The sequence below is a fragment of the Cyrtonyx montezumae genome, unplaced genomic scaffold (genome assembly GCF_038088225.1).
Source record: "Cyrtonyx montezumae isolate F1298 unplaced genomic scaffold, pur_monq_1.0 scaffold_10, whole genome shotgun sequence".
NCBI classification, from domain to species: domain Eukaryota; kingdom Metazoa; phylum Chordata; class Aves; order Galliformes; family Odontophoridae; genus Cyrtonyx; species Cyrtonyx montezumae.
The window spans coordinates 8,814,962-8,841,470 of record NW_027071826.1 but is presented as its reverse complement, the minus strand read 5'-3'; the positions used below and the strand labels follow the sequence as shown (position 1 = coordinate 8,841,470).

Genomic DNA, 26,509 nt, shown 5'->3' with positions numbered 1-26,509 from the left:
TCTACTAGACTGGAATTAATGTCACTAATTCTACACATAGAAATGTGAATAATGGTTGCATATGTTCAACTGCGAATAAATGAAGTATGACAGTACAGAAAGTCACAGCAGCTCATGAATAATTAAATTCTGCCATGTCAGACAAAATTGTCCTTAAAAACCTAAATGCTTTTTTGTAGAAGATATAAAAAATACAAACTCAATATACAAGTTCAAACTTGCAGTTTGTGTGTCAGTTAAAATAATAGGTACTCTGGAAATTTAGACCACTTAAAATTCCTATGAAATGGCCATCATTATCATTATCATCATTTACAGAAGTTTCCTTACCGCACTGTCAAGACATACAACTTCCACTTTGCTCCTAAAAGCTATGCAAAGTAAAATTGAAAATGGAGGTAGCATCTATGCAGATTCACGAGTGCTTTTAGGTTACAAAATGTTCAAAACAACTACATATTTTGAGGTGGTCTTTAAATATCTACTAAACTGATAAATAAAACCCACACTTATGCAAAATGCACTATTTTTACTGCATTAATTTAAAATAATACAAGAGGGTATTATTGAATACTTACTGTCTGCCACTGCTTTTTTGCCTAGAGAGAAAGAAAAACAAGCTGAACAGTGAGCTTCTAAAAAAATTCCGTTTCTATTTTGCAGATAAACTTCAATTAGATTGTGCTGCTCATGATTTGCTGACTGAGCATGAGTGAAATTTAACAAATGTACACAATGTACTTTCCATGGTACATTTTCATAAACGTTATATTGATTTTTAACTGTTTCCATCAACCACAACTCCACGCATTTACAATTTGTAGCCATAAAGATTCCTAATGTAGATCAAGAAAAGCATATACAGAAAGGTAGCTTTATATAAATGGACTCTGTGCAGGCAGTACTACAAAACAAAGATGTGAGCCGAACAGTTGGTCTTAAAACCTTTTATAATTAAAATCGCTTATTTTACATTCCAATTTTTATTGTTCTCCTGTAAGAATGATTTACAGTGAACAGATAAAAATATATGGAAAAGAATTCTTCACCGTCACAAGAAGCAGTACAATCTCTATCCTTGGAGATGCTCGTCTGAATTCTGAACAAGGCTATGACCAACCTGATCTAATGACCCCTGCAGGTATTCAACAATTCTATAAATAAATGTATGAAATGCAAAACTGTACCTCAAACTGCAATAAGGTATACAGGTATTAAAACCTGTTTTCACTTTAAAATAACGCTTAGTGTACTGTTCTCCCACATTAAGGTTTTGGCCCTCAAACCCCACACCACTGCATCTCTAAACCAGCATGACCTGAAGCCAAACTTGAAACAGTTCTGCTTTAACTTCTTTCATTTCAAACAGAACTCAAAAATCAAACTATTTTTTTCTCTCCAGCTGTTCAGCTTCTTATATTTACTTAGGCTTTAAAGTTTAGTATTGCAGTTTTGGACATACCACAATTTTTCGTACAGAGAAATATTGAGGTAAGATCACTCAGCTGTTCCCACAATGGGGGATTTCTTACCCCTTTTAAGTTTGTCTGCATTTTGTAGCATTAAATTCTTCCTAACAGCTAGTAAAGAGTTGGACTTGGCAACTTTTCAGTACAGCCCAAGCAGAATAATAGTACTTTTAAGATACCATAATGCGTTGCAACCTGCCCCACTCAAATTTATTAGCTTTACAGGAGATGTGTTTTTTTTTTCTCTCAGAAAGTAATTCAGTATCATCAAATAAAATACAATTTGTTCAGTGAAACATCTAACTCTGAAGCACATCAGCTCCAACTTACAGCACTTTAATACAGTTCACACAGGAAGAGCTTCTCAAAACTGTGATTTTTGCAGATAAGCAAAAACTAGGAAAATAAACAAACAGAAAAAAGGACTCTTGAAGAAAATTTAAACAAAGGTAGTTCTAATTCAAAACAGCCTTGCACTCATTCAGGAAAAATCTACAGGAGAAACCTCTGGATACACACTGCAAGTTAGAATGAGTACCTACAAAACTTAATCTTCATAAAGCAGACATAGTGACAATAGTACATGAGTGATTTTGTTAGTGCAGCCTTCCACGCTGGAGATGTCAAACTCAAATTTCTACAGTGAAAAATTGGCTTTAAGGAAGAGAGTGTCTATTTCTTATTTGCTAAATATTTTCCAGTGACAGATTTTGAAGTGTGAAAGACATTCTTATCTATAAAACAGGGTTTTATCATCAAACAAACATTATAATGTTTAACTTACCACCGTATGAAATTTTGTAATAGGCGTAAGTCGTTAACGCTAGCCCGACCCAGACTTCTTGGTAAACAGTAGTGAAGTAGAATTTCATGGCTCTCCATGATTTTGGAATCATATTTTGCAGCATCTGAAAGTTGTAAGAAACATTCCAATGATGAACTGTGTAATTATATATTTACCTATTATATGCATATTTATGCATTCGTGTATTCATGCTATGCTGTATACCAACTTTTCTATATATGCTACACACGCATTTTCACATATACATGTATACATCCCCCCCGATACCTCAGCAGCAGCAGTCTATGGGTTCAAAAACAAAAAAACCAACACCCAATCATGAAAAATCATGCAAAGCAAAGCACTGCAAATCCAGAATTAAGGTTACAACCTATGGGCTAACACAAAAATACATCACACCTGGTGAAAGGATTCAAAGATGAATTAACAGAGGATCTGCAGAGTAGCAGTAGCTGGGCTCCTCTCTGCTCCTCTCTTGTTGCCAGGGGCTCTCAGGAATTAAATCCTGTTCCAGGCAAGCTAGAGAGGCTCCTGTCCTACGCTACCAAATTAGTTTCTCTCCCTCCTTGACATGTAACATACACCTCTCAATATTACAATTTCTACTAAAAATAGTAAAATATGTGATAAACTACTCAATTAATGATTTATCATGAAGACATTACTTTTTAAATGTGCTCCGACAGCAGCAAACCTACTGATATGTTTTCCACTTTCTAATCCAGCTCAATCAGTCAAACACAGAAAAGTAGGTAAAACACCTGTGCTACCTGGGCTAGGGAGCTGCATGGGCAGGGTTTCTAGAGGTCCCTTCCAACCCCTACAATTCTATGATACGTGTTACAATAAAACTCTGCTATTCAACATCTTAGCGCATGTTTTCACCATATTACATAGCAATACTGCGTGTTTTATTGTTTCCTACCTTAAACACTAGAGTACATCACCCAAAATAATACAACCTATAAAACTCACCTCTATACGGACATGGACATTACATACTAACTCAGAGACCCAGGCAGAAAACCACCATATTCGTTGTTTACTGTTCTGAATTTCTGTGAGGTCATTCTCACCTGCTTAACCATAAAGCCATTTTCTGACACCATCAAGGACAAAAGAACGCATGAGTCTTTCTTCTCCAAGAATGAAAACATCTTTATGGCATTTAATGTATTCATACAAATCTGTATTTCTCTTCGCTAGTTTACTAAGAGACAGCGACACTAAACACGAACGCCTTTCGTGAAACAGTGCTGTGCTTTCACCAGTGAAACACCGAGGCCTCCCCTGCTTCCCAAGTTTTCTGGCACCGACTGTTTCAGAAGGGTGAATTCATACAGGCTGAACGTGCCTTCTAATTCACATTCCACCCCACCGCACCGCGGCCCGCTCACCCTCGCAGCGGGTACCCGCCGCCCGCCTGCGGCCCCTTCTGCACAGGACACAACAGCCTTCAACCTACAAGGGCTGCTTCCCAGCCTCCTCCTGAAGACAACCCCAGCGACAGCACTAGCGGCCCAGCCCGGACCCGCCACCCACCATTAGGCCGAGAGAGAGCCGCGGCCACCGAAGGTCACAGAGCGGAGACAGCCTCCGCTACCGCCGCGGGGGATGCCGGGAACGGAGGGACCAACGAGAGAAGATCGCGAGCCAGAGAGGCGTTGCGCGCCGCACAGCGCCCCCTGCAGCTGTGGAGGACCAGAGCACAGCCACCGGCCCGTCACCACTCCACGCGCGCCTCAGCAGCTCGAGGGCCGCGCTGCAGCGCTCACAGTAATGATTTCATTGAAAAAAAAAATCCACGCTCATGCCCACAGCGCGCCGCGTCCCAGCGCGCCACATCCGCACCCTGCGCTGCCCAGAAAGGCAGCGCGCACTGAGACAATACTACCAAGGGCTGCGACAGCTCCTCGCGCCTGGGAACAGCCTGCGCTCAGGAGCGGCGGAGCTCGGGTCACGTGATGTGGGCGGGGCTTTCCGGAGCGCGGGAAGAGAGCGCGCTGTGAGCGCGTGCGCGTGTGTTCGCGTGGCGCGGTTCGTGGTGCGGTGCGGTCATGCTGCGGAAGCTCACCGTGGAGCAGATGAACGAGCGGTTCACCGTGGGCAAAGCCGTGACCGCCCTTGAGTTCTTAGGTGGTGGTGATGGTGTGCAGGCTGCAGCCTCGCGTGGTTCTTGCTGTTCCCCCGGCCCCTTTGCTGTGCAGGAGGCGCTGACCGCAATACGGTGAGTGCGGTTGCTGTGCCTCAATCAGCACTGTGTGTGGGACTTAAGAACCCTTTATGGAAGTGTACACAGAGCTTCTCATCTACGCGCACATTGTTATGTATGTTTAACGGTGTACCTGTGCTGCTGCATAGGGAACAGCACCTCTGTGGGAAGGCCTCTTCTGGTAGGTGGGCTTTGTTTCCATATGTATTTCTTTTTGTGCTGCTGGGAGTGTGTGTACAGAGTCATGGCATAAATTGAGGCATCTTGATGAGGTGTGCATTCAAATGGGGAACGCCTGGTGTTGTTTTTTTCTTTGTTTTCAGATTCTTAAAAATTTTGGAGGGCTGAAAGCAGAACATTTCCTCTTACCTTGTTGAGGTTGCTTGTACTGTGAGCGCTATTTTAATATTTCCTTCATGACTTCTTGTTAAAATGGTTTGATCTTTCAGATGCTTGCTACGTATATTCTGTTCAAGAAGCGTTTAGATGAGGTGCTAAGGGATTTGATTTAGTAGTTGGGTAGGGATAGTGATAGGAGGATGGTTGGACTAGATGATCTTGTAGGTCCCTTCCAACCTTATGAACCTATGAACCTATATAATATAAAGTCTCTTATATGTCTCATATATAACTTATCATAAATCATTGTTAAAACTTCCAAGTTCTCATCTAAGTTGGCATGCAAGAGTGTTTAGGATTTATACCAAATCAATCATGAAAATAAGTGTTTGGTAATAATTGCCATGTTATGTAATAAGAAGTAATACTTCACGAAAGCTGTATTAAATATTTTTGCTAATTGAGTGTAAAGGTTTTGTGCCTTAAAAAGATGTGTAACCTGTTATTTTTGGTTTGCAATGATGCTTCATTTTCTGAGGCTTTTAAGTTTATCGTGTTATCTGCACTACCTCTAGAATAGTGATATTAGCAGTTGAGCTTCTTAGGTAGAAGTAATAATTATCATAGATTGTTCTTAGAGGTTTTTTTTTTCCTGAAATATGGTATTAATTAACTTCTTAATTTCTCTGATTAAGCTTAAGTGAATAAAAGGATATGCGATTACCCTTAAATCCTTTCTTGCTAACAAAACAATTGTGGTTAAGATTAAAACACTTAAAAAGCTCAAGTGTGGAAAGGATTATTATTTTCTCCTTGATTTCTTGAGTCTTGCAGGTCTACCTTTGCCAAGAGTGTTTTTTTTTTTTTGTAGCTGCTTTATTTGACTAAAAACATAGCAAGCTGTTCTGCCTGATGCCTGTGCAGGTGGGGACTACTTGCTGCCCCTTGAAGTTACTGTCACTCTCCCTTCTGCTGGTGGAATGGCTTATGCCAGCTCCCTGCGGCTACTAAAATCAGCAGTTACTCCCCTGTCTTTACTCTTTCTATGCTTTTTTCTTTATGTAAATAATACGTTGAACTTTGATGAAAATATTCTGTAAAATTACCTCTTGTATTTGTATTTGGAGAAAAGTATTGAAGTAAGGTCTCAGAGGACAGCATCTCTCAACCTCTGTATAACTTTTTTTTCCTATACCCTCTGTACTTCCCAGTTCAGTTTCTTCATTTCAGTTTCCTCTCCTAAGTGTTGACGCTAGAACTGGATGTGGTGGCCTAGTATCAGTAGAACATATGTAGAAATGTGTAAGTCTTTTTGAGCTGGTTGTTAGAAGTACTTAAATATCCAAAGCTTACATTTAGTTGCTGAATTTTACATTATTTCATTGTGTGCAGTGCCCGGTTCAGAAGAATGAAGAAACTATGTGCAGTGATTTATGTTGCTTTTGTCTTAAGAATTACTCTTGAAACTGAGAAATAAATATTCAGCTCCAAAAGGTACTTATCCATTTAATATAACATCAGATATACTAAGGAAATCTTACATCGTATAAATTTCTTATAGAGCTTAAAAGCCATACGGTAAATACAGAAGCTGTTGCCCAATGTGGAGTGCTGCTATTCCGAAATTCTGGAAGCCATCTTTTCTTGTTTATGCACCTATGTCTACAGATATGCCAAAAATAAAATGCTTGTTTTATCAGCAACATCTACGTTTTTGGTTAAAAGGTTCCTTCAAACACAGTATCTTCAAGGAATGTTAAAGGTAAGAAGGGAGAGTTCATACTAATAGTTTAACTAATGCATACTAACTGTAATCAAGGATTTTAGTTTCTGCACTTGTAAGATAAGAAAAGGGAACATGTCACATTTCTTATTCCTATGTTTGTGGATGGCAGTCACAACAAAGGAAGGCAGACAGCTACAGTGCTTTTAGAAGAAACACAAAACAACTTAACTTGATGGGTAGTAATATGGTAGATTCCAGATCCTATCAGAGAAAGTGGGGAACATGCTTTGTGTGTTTTTGTCGACATAGCTTGAAACTGTGGGGATTTCCTCTTTCTCTGATTTGTTAGAACTGTCTCCAGGCACGCTGAAATGTTCAGAGCAATTTGTATTCCACACGTTTACCAGTTGCTCTTGTTGGTTTTCTCTCTCAATGGTAGTAAGAAAATCTTTTAAAACTTGCTTGAATATGTAGACTATTTCCCAAGGTAACACATCATTTTCTGCCAAAACTTCACGAAATCTGGAAACAAACAAGCATTGAAATCTAATCATTGGTGCTCCTGTTTCCTTACTGATCTTATGAGGAGAGGGGAAGGAGGAGGAAATGACTCTGCTCTTGTGTCTGTTATTCCTTGCTGCCGAGTTTCCCCATGCACCTCCCCCCGAAGATTGTAGAGGAAAAGAGCTGTAACAATGCACTGGAGCCAATCCAGCTATTTTGAGAATTGTTGTTCAGTATTCTTTTTTTCTTTTTTTCTTTTGCCATCTGGGTAACTTTGATTTAAACTGACTTTGCCCTTAGGTATATTCTGGGCTTTAAAAAGCGCATAGGCTTCTTCTGTCATTTCTATGTGCCCCTAGAAAGTATATTTAAATATGAGTAAAGGGGAATTTGTCATGGTAATCCTTTTTTCTTTTCTTTTTTTCTCTTGGTCCACAATGATATTTTGTTTAACAATGATTTTTTCTAGTGATGGAGACCTCAAGTATTTTGTCCAGTGAGGCTTAATGGTACATTGCATTAATTTGGTACTTGGCTCCAATTTAGTAAACACTGGGGATGAATAGTGGAAGAATTTAAAGTATTGTGAAGTCACATGTCAAAGCATGCAAGACTTCCCTTGTTTAAGATGGGGAGAATCCTGATTTAAGAAAAAAACAACAAAACACCAGTTTTCTTCATGTACAGCATAATAAAGCACAGATGTTATCTCAAAAACACCTATAAAGATATATTCAGGCTCCTAAATTGGAAGGATGATCAGAGCCATGTATGAGCTTGGATAGGGCAAAAGAAATAGCTTCCTTAAAACGTAACTTCTAATCCACTACTCCTATTGAGAGGATTAGGAAATGGTTACCTGCTGAGAACGGTTCCAGTCTGGCAGGGTTGGATTTGGGAGCACAGAACTTCAAGCTGCCGCTGCTCAGTAGCTGGAATTGTTGCTTGGGGATTCTGGTAGTTCTTCAACCAGTTGTAATCCATTCCAGTTTTCTGGACTTTTTGTTCATTTTCAATCTCTTGCACAAACCTTTCACGCTCTTTCAGGTGCCATTTCAATTCCCTCAGTAGGGTTTTTGTAACTAGTTCTGATCCAGGATACCTTGAGGGCTTGTAGGAATCATTTTTTGGCCATTTCATCCAGCCGAAAAGTGGCATCTTTAAGCTGTGAGGGGGGAGAAAGAGAAGGAATAAACTTTGCTTATTTCTGTTAGTCAGGTAGCATTCACACCTGTAGACTGAATGTATGAGGAGTAAAGATTCCTTTAAACTAAAATACTTTGCAGTAGAATAGAAGGAAACATTTTTCAAATCTGACATGGCTCACATTTTATAACTTTTTACATGTTTTCAGATTCATAAGTGCTAATTCCGAAGTTTACAGCATTTGAAAATGCATATTTAGCATCTTGAAATTACTTGAATACTCTCCATGCAAATAAGTTTGTTTACAAAACATTTCAGATCTGAAGTAACACTTACATTTTCGTTAAAAATAAAATTGAATAATTCAGTGGTGTAACTCTGTGCGTATCCTGTTCTTTCAAACTTCTGTATCTCTTATTTTTAAATTGAATTCTTGTTTACATAACCTCTGGAAGCAAATCTAGTGGAATAGATTTCTAAGTTGCACTTCGTTACAAATCATGCAGACAGAAACATGCGAATGTGAATAAAAATTACCTTTGCAGTTGTCTGAAGGGTGTTGGTTCAGGTGAGTCTGCTTGAAGGTCTCCTACTGGAGCATATCCTGTCCCCACGCTGCTACTACTGATGGAGGAAAACAAGGTTTTTTTTCTTTTTTTATTTACTCAAACTATTCTTAAAATCTTTCTGTAGTGCATTTGACAGTTTTAAGTTTTTTTCTGCTTTTAAGGTTCTTTTTCATCCTCTGTACCCAAGAGCAGTAGTAATCCATTTAAGCTAACATGGTCTTTCTAATACTTCTACAAAGTCCATTAAGATTTCCTACCTTTGATTTGAGTTCTGCCGATGGCAGCAATTCAAAAAAAGATGGTGACGATTTCAAATGCTTGTTGCTAAATCCATCTGAAGGTACTGTTGGCAGTGAGATGAATAATGATTGTCTGAAGCAACTGCAGACGTGCTTCTAGCTAAAGTTAAGGCTGTCGTATGATGTGATGCTTGGCTGTGCATAGCTGTAGGTCACAGTTTAGAGCTGTATTTTTATGCCTGTAGAGTGCTAAAAATAACCGCGTTGCTTTTATCAAACTAAACTTTCAGGCCCTTGAGATGCTGGAAGACTTTTGTCCTGTTGGGGAGGGGGGGGTCAGACTGTTGTACTGTCATTTTTAAACAGCTAAGAGTGGTCTTTCTCTATCAGATCATCTAAAGCCTTTGTTAACTGAGTTTTGACAGAAGAGAGCTGTTTGACACTTGCTCAGGATTTTGTTGCTATATTAAATACTTTCCTGGGATGAATTTCATCTATCTGATGCTACTACACTTCTTCATAACTGTGCATAGCATAGCTGTTAGCATTTTTAATTAACATTTCCAGTATGTTTAAAGAAGCCAGTCTGTAACACCTACAGTGTGCCACGAAAGACATGTTAATCTAATTAAAGGAGTAAAATGATAAAGAAATGCAAATTGAAGTCAAACTGCTGTAAAAAGCCCAGAATTTTGAGTCTTACCATAGACTTTGCTTCTGTCTCAACTGGCTGTCAGTTGCCTTTTCTCTCTTTCCTTGATGAGTTTTTTGAGCATATCCATTTTTAAGATTCATTTTCAGGGATGGCATCATGCACGCTGAAGGTCGCTGAAGCAGCCATTTTCCGTTCCAGTTATCTGGTCTCTTCCTATTAATTTTAAAAGGTGGACATACTAAGTGCCCTCTCTTCTGCTCTTTCTCGTTACAGTGACTATCTTTGCTCCTGTAAGTATTTTTTGTTCCTACTTTTTTGCCTCCACTGGTGTGTCGAGCTGTTGAAGGAATGAGGCTTCTGTAGATTTGTTCTAGATGTCATGCAACATAAAGGATGACGTGTAGGGCTGTTATTAAAACTGATACTACTTATACATTGGAAAAATTCAAATGTCAGCATTAATCCTCTTCAACTGGAAGGTTTTCACATTGCATTGTATGTGTACTATGAAAAAGGAAGGAAGCTAGGTTTATGATGACAGAACTGTCCTGACAGATTTTCAGATGAAATTAAAATGTTCCTTGCCACCTCCTTTACAGCACAGTTGCCATGTCACTGCTTACTTTCCAATGGGATACAGTGGGGGAGGGAGGGGGAAACTGCTGTAGAGCATGAAACCTTTGAAAATTAAGAAGATAGGTTCTGAAAGGTATGGATGTGAATTAAATGAGAAAACTACAGCCGTGGCTTTTTTTTTTTTAACCTAATCTTTGGCTGTATCATAAAGCATTGAGTGCCAGGATGCTGAGAATGATGCTTCCCTTTCCACTGAAGGAGAGCAGTAAAGCTGGAAATTTGTATTGCTTTTAGTTCTGTGCATGTTTGAGATCTGCATTTGGGAAGAGATGACTGCTTGTGCAGGTTTGACGTTGGTAACTGGAAGGTGAAAGGAGAGCAGTAGTTTGCAGTGCTGTACTGGGATGGAAGTTTTGACTCCCACAGATAGTGGGGTCTGTTCCTTGAAGGCATGGGTGAGATGATCACAGTTAGTAGTTGCAGTTGTTACGACTTATCCTGGGAGAAGGAGCCTTTATTTTGATACCTCTAATTCATTTTTAGTCAATTTTATAAAATTACAAATGGTATGAAGCTGTTACTGCACACTTGTCAGTTTTGAATTTCAGTCTGTAAACTCAGGGATGCTGAGCAATTTAGGAATGTAAGGTTCTGAATCTTCATTTTCATTTCCCTTTTCTGAAAATTTCTCTGCTGGTATTAGTGTCTAACACAGTGTATTACTTGCATGAGACGATAATGTAATTTATATAGTGATGAGTAACTTCATCTATAAAGAACCGTAATTTATTGTGCCAATATAGCAGAACAGTTGTTTACACATGAGAAGAAATCATAGGCAAACTATTAGGATTTACTAATATAATATAAAATGTCAGTTGAAGAGTATTTTTTTCATTCAACATCCTGAGTGTACTTTTCTTTCTGAACTTTCTAGGGAAGGGATATGATGAATTTTGAAAGCATGTTTCTGCTTTTTTTTTTATCCTGTGGGCTTCTTGGTACCAAATAAATTTATCCCAAAACCTTAATGTCCCTTTTCCTGCTGTACTTACTTTTCACCCAACCTTGGTTAATTGGGAGGTTTGCGTCGAAGAGTTAATACTACTTGAACTATTTGGTCAATCCAGTTTACAGAAATGTTTTGTATATAGGCAGTGGATGAGCAGTTTGTGTAACCTGTTTTTTTTGGGAGAGCAGAAGGACATCTGATTTTCCTCTTTCTTGAGAGAGCAAAGTATTTACTTCCAGCATTCCATAAGCAATACCTGTGCGTATGGTATCCAGAGCACGTTACTCTGGTTGTGTATGTTAAATACCAGCATGCTTCTCAGAAGCCCTTTTCAGACTAGAGATGGAGGCCAGGGATGAATCTCTGATTGCATGGCCTTGTGGCAAGGTTCCCTTTGCTCCTTTGCCTTCTGACTGTATGAAGAATAAATGCTCTGTCTGAGGCTGGCTGAGCAGAGCTAGGCAGCCTAGAGTGGAAGTTTCTACGGTAGAGCCTTTCCTGTGTAAGGTGTCTGTTAAGCTTCAGCACTCAGAAGAGCAGCTGAAACCCATCTCTACCATACTGGCCTCTGTGCAGAGGTGGATTTGTTCTTTAGGAGTATGGTAGGTGCATTTGATTTCTCTCATGGCTTCTAGCTTTGCTCATTTCATAACATTTATGTTACAAATATGGAAGGAAGAAAACATGGAGATACGAACTGCAAGTTACACTAGTTCCGTACGCAAGATCAGTATAATTAGCATTAAAATACTCTTAAGTAGAAGTAGTATTTGTTTTTGCTTTTCAAGTTCTTCAGGTTATAGACCTGGATCTCCTTGCCAGTGCTCCTTCAGGTTGTTTTCAACTAGGAGCCCTCAGCCTCATGTTAAAGGCACAGTGCAACTGCAGAGTAAGGATAGTTCCATGCACTTTTGATCTGAGTGCAGTAGGCAAGTATCAGTTATTTAACTCTGTATGTTAATGCAGACAACAGCATGAATCAATGTTAGATGTGTGTTCTGAGGGTGCTGAATGTACTTGTTTTTTATTTACCTTTGTTGCTACAACAGGGAAGCATAATTCTGAAGGAGTACTTGAAGAATAACTGTAAGGTGCTTTCATGGAAGTTTATGGGAATTTTCTTCAAGTGTAGGTAATAGGGTTAGAGAAATGAGGTGGATTCTTACTTGAGAGCAGTGGAATATGGCATCATGAGTTGATCATAACTTACATAGATTCCATCTACTTCAGGAGATGAAATAGTTTATGGCAAGGCAGTATTTCCTAGCTAAAAGGAAGTGACAGCAGATGTTCTATCCCTTGCTTTCCAAAATCTTCAGGAACTAAAACTCATTGCTGTAGCTTGGTAAACTTGGATATTTACATGGTGCTTGGTTAAATTCTAATGATTCTGGTGCTACTGCAGTGAGTTCTTTGCTCTAATGCAGAAGGCGTATTCTTGAAGCAAACTTACACTCTTGTGAAGTCTGAAATTCCCAGAAAGAATGGAAGTTCTTCAGGGGACAACTGTTCTTTCAGTGTTCTTTCTTGAGAACATGTATTGTTCTGTAACCACATTTATGGTTATAGAATTAGTGAAACTACAGTGATTTCAGAGGAAAAGGAGAAGCAGCCTTGAAGAAGTACTTCTGATTTAACCAAATACCGCACTGTGAAAAACTGCAGGATTGAGGAGCTTCTTATTTTTTACTTCAGATGATTTTAGGGCACCTGTATCAGTTGAGATGCTTATGACTTGCAGTTGAAAGAGGCAGTTGCAGTTCTCTGAATGAATGAGGTACTGATAGTAACACATAAAGTCATAATTCTTATTTGCCCAGCAATATTGATAGAATGTCATAATGACTGCTAGTCAGCCCTCAGCTCTCTGGGCAGCTTGTTGCATTCTGTGACAGGCTGATGCTTGAAGTTGTTGAGGAAGGTCACTAGTGCTACCAGTCACCTGCAAATAGCGATCTGTAATGGCAGATAGGATGGTGTGCTTCTGTTTATAAGTACTGTCCCACTGCTTGGATTTAATAATAAACTTTACAGCTTTTTTTTTCTAGTGAGAAGATTCACTGGAGCCATTTCAAGCTGCAGACAGACGGTGTGTCTGCCTCCTCAGATCTCTTCAGGCAGCATTGGACTGCTTTCACTTGTTAACAGCTATGAACAAAACTTGTGATGAGCCTACACAGGAGGTCTATTGATAACATTCCTTGCTTGGTCCTTTGCTGTGACAGCTAACAACAGTAATAATGCACTATTTAGAGTGTTAACTGACAAAATTGTTGGCTGTCACTGTTCTCCCATTCATGTGATGAATAAAACCAGGATGTGTTAAAGCTGCTGTCTTCCAGTTGTACCTTCTGTAGTGTCAATGTCCCTGGTACTGGTGACACATCACTAATAGGCAGGGGAGTTAAAGGTGGTCCTGTGTTTGATACTAATCTCTAGGGCAGCAAAGGTGGTGAAGAGTCTACGGGGCAAAGTGTATGAGAAAGAAATGAGATTACTGGGTTTGCTCAGAGGGGGCTGAGGGCAGGCCTCATGGTGGCTGCAGCTCCTCACGGGGAGAGAAGGGACAGTGCTGAGCTCTGTGACAGAAACAGGACCCAGGGAATGGCATGGAGCTGTGTCAGGGCAGAGGTATCTGGGTGCTACGAAAGGCTCTGCCCAAGAGGGTGGTGGGCATGGCCCTGAGCTGCTGGAGTTCAGCATGTCTGGACAGTACTCTCAGACGTAGGGTTTGGGTTTTGCATAGTACTGAGTTTTGGAGTTGAAGATCCTTGTGGCCCATCTTAACTTCTAATATGACAGCATATATTTATAAAACTCATACACTCTGAACAGTCAGGGAGGTTTTCCTGTGTATCTTGTCACCATGTGCTCTGGTTGACTCCTTCTGAAATCCGATGGTTTGTTCCCATTTTCCTGACTGACATGAAATTTTAGACCTGCAGGGACAATAGATTTGAGGATACAGGTGTTTTTTTCATGACATTTGTGGTTGTTACTCTTCTTGGATTTTCACTATGGATGAGTTGGGAGGCAGAAGGTCTCACTGAGCTATTAGCTTATTATAGTACAAATATTCCTGAGATGTGAAACTTTGGATGTATGTGTAATGATGGATATGAATATGAAACTGTGTTCTGTAGTCTGAGCCTACGTTTTCTTTGGATTTTTTTGGATTTTTCTGAAGTAGTTGAAGTGTGCTTCCTCCCTTTTTGGCCAGTTCAGATTTTAAACCTGGCATCTGAGTTTCTGCTGTGATGAAGAGCTGTTGTGGGTGTTCAAGATGCCTTTGTGTGATTGTATGACTGAGTAGCTAGCTAGGTATTTAGAGCAGCATTCTTCAGTGGGGGAAGAAGCAAGCATCATATCAATTCTTAACATGTTAACAGTTTTGTAAAATACGTATTCTAGTATTCAGTGGTTAAGCTTCACTTACTCTGAATTCAGTAGTCTATTTATTTTTGTTTTTAGACAAACGTTACAGCTTTTGAGTGACAGTGCATTTTCCTTTAAAGTTGGTGTATTCCTGCAGGTAAGATCAGTGTTCTGAATGTCCAGAATGCCCACTGCCAGTTAACAGAAGTCATTTTTAGGATGTCCTTCAGTAACACCAGAGGAAGGTTACTTACTGTCATGGCAAATGTTCAGTTATGTAAAGTGTCATATTATTTTAGTTTCAGGGAAGAGACTTTGAAATGGTCTACAGTATATATTGTACTAAAATTGTATGGCAAAATATTGCTCTGTGTGCTCAGTGTACTTTAAGTGATCTTTCTTTTCCCTCTTCTTTTTCTCAGTAGGTGGTCAGCTCGTGTGATGGGAGTGGTGACTTAGGGCAGTCCTTATCTTGCCATCTGTGAAATGAGTGACACTAGTTTTACATTCAGCTCCACTCTTGTGTGAAGAGAGATTCTCATGGCAAATGAGGCAGAATATAAATGAGCAAAAGTACATATGTAAGAAGCTTTAAGAACTTTCTTCCTAGAACAGTTTTTTTCTTCCTTGTTATTTATTGCCCTGATAGAGCTTCTACCCCAGAATTAAATTGGTAATAGAATTACCTGTTTGTTTTTTTTCTTGTTTGATAAGTAACCATCTGAATCTTACAAGCATCATTATGTATTTGCGTATTTTCTTTATACAGCCAGGTTTGCATCCAGTGTTACTCACTTTTACAGAGAACAACAGTGGATATTTCTCCTCATTTTTTTTTCCTTTCCAGTCATCACTTCTAGATATGTTAGTGTGTATACTGGTGGGGTGGGTTGTTTGTTTTTTAGTATACGTTGCTGAGAAGAGCCAAGTAAATCAGCTGGCACTTATGACTGAGATTGATCTGATGACTCTGGTTTTGAGAAACGAATGAATGCAAGAGCGTGTTGTTTAATATTCCAAATTACATTCAGATAGAAAATTTACTGAGTGTCATTCAGTCATGATGGCCTTGTTGACTTACTAGAGGCCATTCTGTAGCTTGGAGATAAGGAAGACCTTTCTCCATCTGTAATTACTTAAAGAAAAGCACCCTTAGTATATTTGAGAGCACTTAGAATTAGGACATGTTGACAATTTCTAGTGTTAAACTGTTTCCCGTCTATTAATTCTGCCTGAAGTGGCAGCCACATTTAATTTTATGTTCATGATGCTGATTTGACCTTTAAACACAGTAATATAAGGAAATATTTTAAAATACTTTCTCCCAATCAGTTCCTGAAATTTAGCATAAGCAGTCACATGTGCAAGATCAGTCACACTTCAGGATAAGGTTATAGTGGTTCAGCTGTGGTAAAGAGTAGGAAAAGTATCCCATCATCTTGTAATGAGCAATGCCAATTTGTCTTTCAAAGAGGCATGGTAAGCACTGTCTCTTCTTGTGTAGGAAAGCCATTTACTGGCCTCTGCTGCTCAGAGTGCTGTTCCTGTGTCTGCTACTTCTGGGTGTATTTTGGAGAAGAGAGGTCTTGAGTTGGGTACAGCTTTAGAGGTAGCTGATGTGTTTTGTTCAACAGCTGTTGAGACATCTCAACAGCAAGAAGTGTTTAGATGAGGTGCTGAGGGATTTGGTTTAGTAGCTTAGTGGCTAGGGATGGTGATAGGAGGATGGTTGGACTAGATGACCTTGTAGGTCCTAATGTATCTATGAATCTAAGCAAGTAACTCTCGGAAGTGACATTACTGGTTACGTTCTCAGTGGGTCATAATTTTGCCAGCTTTCGTCCATTCAGGGTGATAATTTTTCATGTCATGTTTGCTGCACATTCTGCCTTAGAAATCTGTCCACTTCTGAGGATGAAGTGTGTGAATGTGCTCTGGATTTAGATAAGGTCAAACTTGCTTCTTTTGCGGAGGGGAAAGGAAGGAAAACCAGAACACGTCAGGTCTTCTGATTTTCCTTCGAGTCAAAATAGTGATTTCCATTTTTCTATAAATGTGTTAGAATCAAGAGCATCTGGAAGGCCTAAGGAGTACATGCTGTTTTAGGGCAGGTATCCTGAAAGGCAGGCACTCACTGCATCATGGGGAATAGGAATGGGGAGAGGAGAACCAGTGCAGTAGACAGGTACATGCTTCATAAGGAGTATATGGCAAAAACCCTTCATTAGTTTTGTCCCCTCCAATCATACAATGGATTTGAATTTTCTGCATCTTGACATTGCTCTGCTGTCAGCAAATGCTTGTTGAAACTCATCAGAAAAATACTCAGTTCCTTTCTGTCTGTGTTAACAGACAGTGGCTTACCAATGGTTATGTGAGTTACATTGTTCTGATGACTTAGAAGACTGCCAGAGGGCTCTGGAAGAATTTTTTTTAATACACTTAAAATGTGTGTATATACTATAAGCTTTTTATTTTAATAATGCGGTGAAGTTCAGCGTTAAGATGCTGTGAAATGATGTAATTAAGGTTGTTTGTTCATTTCATATGCCTATATGCAATTTCCCAATTACATACGATTTTCTCCAAGACTGTGTAGCCTGAATCAGTGCATGGACTGAGCAATGTTCATTACTAATGAGCATCTATTAAGCATTTTCTTTATTCATTGCATAGCCTGAGGTTTATTTACTGCATGCTGCTTTCTGGAGACAAAAGCCTTAACATGTGAAAGAAAATAGCCAGATACCCAAGTAAAATCCTCATGTAACCTCACAGATCACTGAGGTCACACTGTCCTCATTTTCTTGGAGTTATACAGGCAGTGATTGGGAACATGTTCTGTGAACCCATCTTGAAGTGCTTAATGCATCATCTCAAGGAGTCTATCTGCATATATGCAGTATTATTTAGAACAGGGTTTATGAAGTAATTTCAGCTGCAGTTTAAATACCCAATTAAATGCTCAATTTTGATAGCTGTATCATATTTTTGTTTTTGTGTTTAATAGTTATTCAGTAGAACAACTTAAAAGGTGGGCTGACCATATCTCTGAGCTCTTCCCAATAGTACCTGAGGTTTTGGGGCTGTTTCAGAATGTTCTCTGCTAGGTGTCTGAGAAGGTGTCTGTAAACTGACATCTGCTCCTCATGCAGCAATTGTGCATGCAGTCCTGTTGAACTCTGTGGTAAGAGATATTCAAGAGCTAGGGAAGCATTGCATTAGCTCTATAAACAAAATATCCTTAAAACAGGATATGAAGTCATTGAAGACATTTCTCTCATGTTGTGGTGACAGCGATATGGTGATAAATACTTGTTTCCTGTGAGAAGAATAGTGACTGATTTCAGTGAATCTAATTGTCTGTAGCTCAACCAGCCTAGCATAGAGTTTCTGCTATTAGAGAGGGCAGGCACTTGTCAGCATCAAGATACTGTGAATAAAGTGTATGGTGAGACCTGTGAGACAGTGTTATGCTAAACGTCTGCAGTTGTTTTTCAAGTCAATCCTGCTTAATATTTGGATTAAGAAATAGAGTTCTATTGCAGTATCCATTCCTAAAATGTCTCAAAGATAAAAACCACTGAGAAGCAGATTTGCTGTGCAGTACATAGCTAAAGCTTGCACTGAGAGTTTAAATGGAAGTGTAAAACCCTAGTTTCGTTTTGTGTTCGCAGCTCTACAATAATTAGGTTGTTTTGTTATTAAAGGCAATTGTTGCATGTGTACTGCTTTATTCTCCATTGAAATCCAAGTATTTTTCTTGTGAACAGATTTTTTTCCACCCCATATCATTCCATTATGTTATGACTTTGTCTTGCATGTAATGGCATAACTCTGATTTTACATAAAGTACTCTTTTTGGTACCTTGTTCCCGCTCCAGCATCATCTTTTGGCTCAAAGACAAAAGTTCTTTCCTTAAAGCATCAGGAGATTGCATTTATTCCTTTCCATTTCTGCCGTCTGGGGAATCGTGACAGAATTGTGTGTATTCTCTGACAAGAACTTACGAAACTGAACCAGTTAATATTTGCTAAAGAGGAGAGAAATTCCTATGTATTTAAGAACTTTCTTTGGGAGCTCAGTTTTTTTTAATCCAGACAAGATTTATTGTGGCACTTTCCTCAGGCTAGTACCTTAATGCAAGGACAAAATGAATCTGGGAAGTTAGTTAAAGTAGGTACTGCATGTCGTGGTGTGTCTGATTGTACTGTATAATGTTGTCATTCCCAGAGTGATCTGTGGCTATTGGATTAGGACTTTTATATTGAGCTGTAATTTCTTTTCTGCTTAGGCCTATCACTGAGAGAGGTGAAACTGAAAATGCTGAAAAATGCAGACAAATAGAGGCCCAAAAGCAAGATGCATCTGGAAATGATCAGTTCATCTGTAAGCAAGGTAAAAGTGAAAGAGGTGAAGGAAACCACTGCCTACCGTAACTTCAATTGTACTTGCTCTTTTTCCTTCTCCTTCTGTCTTTCCTCAGATGAATCTGAAACTCATATGCTTATTTCCTGTTTATCTAATGCTGTTTGTACATTTGTGCAAGAGTGTTGTTAAAAAGAAAACAACCACCTTTTCTGAGGAACAACTGCCTGATGTTGTTGCAGTAAATCTGTGTGCATACATCTGCTTTATTGCATTGGTAAATGTGGATATGTTAGATACATAACTGCAAGAAAAAACACTGTATTCAGTATGTGTTTTTCTTTTCTAATTTCTTTGTTATTTCTGTGTGTACTTGGTGGTTGATTCATCTCTAGAGAAAAATTTGCTTGCACCTCTTTTCTAGGAGCACCGGTAAACATGGAATGAGTCTGGCTCAGTTGTCAGCACAGCTTAGCTTCAAACTCTTAACTGTGCTTCTTAATAGCCAAATTTGTTAATATAGTTGATTTCCCAAGGAGAGGACATCTTTGTGGTTGGTCCGTTCTGTGTTGTTGTCTGACTTAGTTTTATTTTTTTAATCATTTCTCTGATTTCCCAAAATTTGGAACATGGAGAATTTTTTTTATAAATTGGTGTCCTTCTGTGCCTTTGCAAATTGATTGACCCTCTGGAATTTAGATAGATCCTGCAGCTAGTTGGCTTCTCATCAGCTGAGAAGCTGCAGGTGTGGTTGGCCTGTCCAGCGCGTGCAGCATGCCTGTCTGAAGCAGAGAATATTGTCTCCTGTTCACCTGATGTAGTTAAATTTGTGGGAGACTGAGGCACTGAAAACACTGATGGGATTGAAAGAAGCAGAAGCTGTTCAGAAGTGTGTTAATCTACTTTTTTATGTACTTCACTAATGGAAGAAGGACACAGCAACAAATTCTATACATTCCCTGTTTAATTTCTAGAGGTACATTGGTTTAGATTAATTTAGGGAAGTGCCATAATGTCTACTGGCTTTTAAATAATCCTTATAAGGATAGGATAGGAGCTTAATTTTGCAGTACTGGTGGCCTACTTAATTATGAATGAAATTGATATTAGCAGTGTTTCTGTGAAAGAAATGGAGTTTTATGCTTGTTAGGAAATATACTTCTGCACAATCACTCTGGTATGTTAATAGATAAGTACTTGTTTTCTATCGGCCTACCCTAAAATGGTTCTTGATGTTCATACCTCTTAATATTCATACTTGTATTCATACAGATTTGTACAGTAAGTGTCCTTAGGATTTATGTCATTGAGACCCGCATACAGCTATCAGTTCCATCTGTCATGGATTTCTATTTAAGAACATGGAGAACTGTCAGAAGTAGTGGAGGATATATGTGGACCAGGTCTTAGCTGTCAAGCAGTGTCCAGCAACAGTGTAGTCAAGAAATAAGCTGCACAGCATGAAAGTGAGGTTTCCCCTAAAGGTTTCAGTGGTGATATCTTTTCTCTTGCTTTCTTCACCCTGAGTTGCTGTTGGAGCTGCAGATGAGTTCTGAGTTTGGGCAGGAATGGACAACCTGGAGCTACTGAAACTGTTGGTCTGTTTTCTTCTGCTTTGGTGTTTTATGGAACTCTGTGAAATGTATGGCTTGTGGTTTCCAGCTTCTTTAAAGGAGCGTATGTTTCTATACTTAATGGTCAGACAGTAGAGTATAATCCCCTTCTCTGTAGGGAAAGCAGTTTGTCAGGGAGGTGTGCTTGGAATTTTGGCTTCCACAGAATGTAGTTGAAATGGTACTGCTGTGAAGAGGAAGTTGATGTAGATTTAAAAAAAAACAAAAAGAAAAGCTTTATATTTATTAGCTGAAAAAGAGAACATCCAGCAGTACTAACTCAGCCAATTAGTCCAGTTGGTACTGGCTCTGAGTCTAAGAACTACTAATGCATCTTTGATGTAATGACATTCCAGGGTGCTGTGCAGTGTAAATACCTTATAGGCCTATGTTGTTGGTTTTCTATACATAGAATTATTGAATCCCCAGCTTTCCTGTAGGCACACTTCAGGTACTGGATGGCTGCTATAAGGTACCCCCTACAAGGCCTTCTTTTCTCCAGGTTGAAGAGCCCCAGCTCTCTCAGCCTGTCCGCCTAGGGGAGGTGCTCCAGCCTTCTCATCATCTTTGTGGTCCTCATGTGGACCTCCTCCAACAGCATGGGAGATGTTTAATGTAGGAACTTCCCATTCTAAACCATGTGCACTAAGACTTTAGAGCTACCTGGAAAACCTGATAAAGCAGCACAGCCTTCCCACCTATACAGGATTATGCTGACATTGGGATATTTTCTCTAGCAGCTTGAGATTTCTTCCAGCATTGCTCAGATCCTGTGGAGTTACTACTGATGTCTCAGTAGTGACATGTTTGTGCCACAGGGAAGCCAGACAGCCTTTGACAGTGTTGCTGCGACAGAATGCTATATATGAGTTTTGTTGGAGTATATATTTAGAATCTTTACCAAAAATCTTTTTAAAAGGTCACTTCAAGCATTTTCCAGGGATCGTAATGTTCTTTCATATATTTTGTAGTGATAGTAACTGCATGAACTGTATCTTTATTATACAGATTTCAGGTGAAGAATTGCTCTTGTTGGAGAGTGTTCTAGGTTTTTTTTAGTATTTTATCGAAATGTCTTAATGAACTTTCCAGCATTGGGCATTTTGTATTTAGGTTATGACCTTTATTTTACAATACTTATCTTTTTAGAAAGGAAGTATTTAAATTTTGTTGCCAGTACTGTGAGTACTATTAAAAAACAAACAACAACAACAAGAAAATCTCAACATAAAAAGGTGAAGTTGTTAACTTTTATTATTTATATATAAAAATGTAAGTAGATTTCACTGCTACACCTGTCAAAAGCAATTGCAAATACATAACAATTCTAGAAATTCCTCCGTTAACCTCAGTATAAATTTTTTTAAGCTAGACTTTTATTTCACAAAATTACTGTGAACCAGAGGTTTGCCCTCATTTCTTTTCTATACATCCCTCCCCATGTGTTGAAGTTGCTGTTTCCTTTCTCACAGGTAGCCTGACAACAAACTTCTGGTCTTCATAGTAGTACTGTAAAATTCGGTGCTGAGTTTCCCATTGTGAACTGTGCCTAGCCACATGCTGCGGTCTCTTGGCAGCAGTGTTACATCAAAAGGTCATACTGTTTTGTTTTGGTTGTAGAGAGGTAGAAAAATTATGATCTTCCCTACAAAGTACAATTTATTTTTTTTCACTGTTGGTCCAGTAGACATCATGGGAAACACAAAGTGAAAAATATAAATAAGGCTTGAAAATGTAAATAAGGCTTTTTTTCAGTACTGTTTTAAAGAGTTGGTGGGATTTTGCACTTTAATGTAAACTGTACAAAAACAGTGTACTTTGAGTTAAGAGGAGAGCACAGAAATCTACAGCACTGTATATGCGCTTGGCTGGGGGCTTACCTTCTGGGAGAGACCTCAGCTGAGATGGGCTTGGGAGTCCTGGTGGGTAGTGGGCTGACTGTGGGCCAGCAGTGTGCCCTTGTGGCCAAGAAGGCCAGTGGTAACCTGGAGCACAGAAAGAGCGTAGCCAGCAGGGTGAGTGAGGTGATCCTGCCGCTCTGCTCTACCCTGCTGAGGCCACATCTGGAGCACTATGGTGCTTCTGGGCTCCTTGGTTCCAGAAAGGCAGGGAACTTGTAGAGAGAGTTCAGCAGAGGGCCATAGAGGTGCCTGGAGCATCTCCCTTGTGGAGGCAAGCTGAGAGACCTGAGGCTGTTTGGCCTGGAGGAGGGAAGACTGAGGCACCATTTACATGTACAGATAACTTAAGGCAGGGTATCAGCAGAAAGGGGGCCAGGCCGTTTTCTGAAGTACTTGTCAACAGGACAAACTGGAACTGAAACGTATGGACATGAGATAAAAGATTCTTTACAGTGAAGATGACAGAGCACTGGAACACACTGGGCAGAGAGGTGGTGGGGTCTCCTTTTCTGGAGATGATCAAAACCTGCCTGGGTGTCATCCTGAGCACTATGTCCAGGTGACCCTGGTTCAAATGAGGGATGGGACTAGATGATCCCAAGCAGTCCATTACCACCTCAACGTTCTGTGATTGTGACACTGATAGTGGTTTATACACATCTTCCCTGAGCAGCTGCTAGTAAAACAATTCCTTAAACACAGAAAATCACTTTTATCTGTTAATTCTAAAAATTATTTGATATATCCATGTGTGATTTTAATTTTGTAGAAGTTAGGTTTTCATGTACTGTAATTATGTCCCCCTGCTCATCTTTTTCCTCATGTGTTGTTGGAACTTACTTTTGATTTTCTTTTTTTTACTAGATACTTCAATGCCAAATCGTGAGCCACATGTTTGGGATTCTATACCAATAACAACTAACCATAAATATGTGTATATGCCTATAGCCAGATACAGGGAACAGGTAATGGCCTTGTACTGTCATTATGGAATAAATGTGAAAATTGTGTTTTTTTTCATTATTGGTGGGTTTTTTTAATTTAGTTGGGGTTTTTTTGTGTGGCTATTTGCTTTTTTGTTTTTTTTCCCAGAAAGGAGTGTTTTTCCTATTTTAAGCATTGTAGGAGTGCCTTTGTACCAAAGCTTTGTGCACTGTACAAAACCACTGCACAAAAATCCTTTTGGGAGGAAACATTGCTGTTACGTTTTGTTTATAGAAATATATGTGAAGCACACAAATGTGAGTGTGGCCCTGTGATCTTTCCTGTGACCTAATACCTCAGGTATCATAGAAATATTCCATAGTATTCTACGAAGACTTGTTAAGCTTCCTGGAAGATACTGATAATTCACACCCGTTTGAAATCTGTTGTGAGTTGTTTTGTGGACTTAAAAGCTTATTGAAAAAATGTTTCAGATCTTGTCTCTGATAGAAAGCAATTCAGTTGTGATTATACAAGGAGCAACGGGCAGTGGTAAGAGCACGCAGCTTCCTCAGTATGTTCTGGATTATTGCACTGAGCAATCTAGATACTGCAACATTGCTGTTACCCAGCCTCGGAAGATTGGTGCCAGCAGCATTGCCAGGTGGATTTGCAAGGAGCGATCATGGAAACTAGGTGGATTTGTAGGCTACCAGGTATTAAAATAATATTAATAATAATTCAAATTGCGTTTAAAATTAAGGAGGAAAAAGTGCCCTATCTTGTTCTTGGTTACTTAATCTAGTGGGCTGAAGAAATTTTTTGGAATCTGCTTTTCAAATGGAACTGCAGCTTTTTAGCTATATGCTGCTAGGTGTTCATAGGTGAATGCGTAAGCTTTTGAAGTTAAACAAATAGAAGTACTGGTTAATTAAACATTTCTGCTGGCATTGGCTGTGTTTTGGTAATTAGATGCATTTATATCATTAATTATTGAAATTGTTTCAGAATTATATTCCATCTCTCTCAGAGGCTTTTCCAAGCTTGAATGAATGAATAAAGCTGTTGCCTTTATACTTAATTTCTGTTTAGAGTTCTTCCAGATGGGTATTCCTGGAATACATTAAATATTGGTTCATGTTTATGTTTTCATTATATTAGGTAGGTTTAGAAAACATATCCACAGTGGAGACAAGGTTGCTGTACATGACAACTGGAGTCCTTCTTCAGAAAGTAGTTAGTGCCAAAAGCCTAACTGAATTCACACACATTTTCATTGATGAAGTAAGTCAGTTTCAGTTTAAGAAAGTCTTACGTTTTGTGTTTCTCACCATGCTAAAGAAATCAAAATGTAGACATCTGCTTTTACAAATAAATTAAGTTATATTGTATAAGTTGCCCAAACTAACAGTTCTTGGAATAGTCTTTGAGTTCTTAGAGCATTGAAATTTAGGACTGAGGTTTTTTATACTGCTTTTTGGCTGTTAAAGCCAAAGATAAGGAAATGTGGATTAGACATAAGATGTAAGAATTAAATAATTAAATCTACTTGGAGGTGTGCTAGATTGAAGTTTTTTGACCCTTTATACAGGAGAACAGATTAAGATTTTTCAGGCTTAGTTTGCTTGAGTGCTCTAACCTGTACCGATCGTATCACCATGTATTGAGTCCTGGCTTTTAGGTATTATGTGCTTTTTGCTTCCCTAGCCAAAACTCTGCTTCCTAATCCTTACCTGCTAATGGTCTTGACTCGGTACTTGCTATCTTAGCAACCTTCAACTTCATCCTTAATTAAAGGTTCCAGACCAGCTAGAGTACTACATATTGGGACAATAGGCATATTGGAGGCAGCGAATCCTAGTAGTCAGTCTGTGCATCAGCTGAATGTTTTTCATAGTGAGGCAGTAGTGAATATAAGCATATACATTATGGTGAAGTATGCTAAGTACCTGAAAGGGGTGAATGCTTACCTTTTGAAAGTTGAGGTCTGAAAAACAAATGAAAACAAAAAACCAGCCATTGTTAATTGTGCATAAACTGTAGTGGAAAAGGATATGTTAATCATTGATAATGTTGAGTAGAAGCCATTGTTTACCTGTACAAGAAGTAAATGGGAGAGGTCAGAATATAAGAACGCATAAAAAGTTGGACATGTTTTAAAGAGATTTCATATTTTATACACTTAGGATCAAAATAAACAAACAAGCAAACAAACAAGCAGCATAGGAAGAGACATTCCAAAAGCATGTGAGCTAATGAAAACTGAATTGTGGCTGATATCTTCCAGGTGCATGAGCGTACTGAAGAAATGGATTTTTTGCTCTTGGTAGTCCGTAAACTCCTGCGTACAAACTCATCTTTGGTAAAGGTAGGTTAAAGCATATTCTACTTCTTCCTTGCAAAAAAACCCTCATTTTTAATCTACAGAGAGCTTAGTTTTAAAAAGCTTACTTTAATATTAGTCATTATTTTTAACTTATGTATTATTTAGTTTGCTGCTTAAGCAGATAAGCTAAAGGGCATTGTTTTCCTGGCCAGTATGTGTTCTAAGAACTTTTTACTTATGTTAAGATGTATTAGCTTCTAAAGTCTGCTTGAGGCTAAAAACGCAAGATGGAGAGATTTGACTAGAGTTATGTATGGAGTATTGAGGGCAGTGCTTTCCCTTGGTTAAATATAGTAGCATTAACTTCTGGAAGTGTTAACAAAAAACAGAAACGTTGGATTGCATTTTCTAGGCAGAACTGTTGGTATAATCTGTCTGAGATCTTTCTCTGCATGCTAGGAAGCTAGTAAAACAGTTTGCAGAGATCTAGCATGACATATTCAGTCTTTGTGGTCTCAAAGTAATGAACCTGTGAATTGTAAGAAATTAAATACAGGAAATAGGCACAGAGCATCTCTGTGCAGCTCTTAGGGATGGCAGAATTTTTTCAAGACTTCAGTGTGTCCTTTGAGTTGTCAGCTGTTATCCTAATGCTAACTATTCTGTTCAAAACAAAGGTAATTTGAATCTGTATTAACTTTTTTGTTGTAAATGTGAATGAATTTGTGTTCTGATGAAATCTCCCCAAA

General features: G+C 38.9%; 2 protein-coding genes across 2 annotated transcripts in view; one reads left to right on the top strand and one right to left on the bottom strand.

Annotated features, from left to right (window-relative positions):
* Positions 1-6,335: 6,335 nt before the first annotated feature.
* Positions 6,336-8,213, bottom strand: RD3L (RD3 like). The gene is made up of 2 exons (XM_065755672.1): positions 7,915-8,213; positions 6,336-7,073 (listed from the first exon to the last, which is right to left on the bottom strand). Exons 1-2 carry the CDS (start codon positions 8,211-8,213, stop codon positions 6,776-6,778), a joined length of 597 nt encoding a protein of 198 aa, XP_065611744.1. The 3' UTR covers positions 6,336-6,775.
* Positions 8,214-16,768: 8,555 nt separating this feature from the next.
* TDRD9 (tudor domain containing 9) overlaps positions 16,769-26,509 on the top strand; it is a 44,111-nt gene continuing 34,370 nt past the window's right edge. Inside the window, exons 1-6 of the mRNA XM_065747186.1 lie at positions 16,769-16,812; positions 18,923-19,026; positions 23,375-23,475; positions 23,929-24,150; positions 24,596-24,718; positions 25,722-25,802. Of these exons, the coding sequence (XP_065603258.1) occupies positions 16,769-16,812; positions 18,923-19,026; positions 23,375-23,475; positions 23,929-24,150; positions 24,596-24,718; positions 25,722-25,802 (675 nt within the window). The remainder of the gene's footprint in view (positions 16,813-18,922; positions 19,027-23,374; positions 23,476-23,928; positions 24,151-24,595; positions 24,719-25,721; positions 25,803-26,509) is intronic.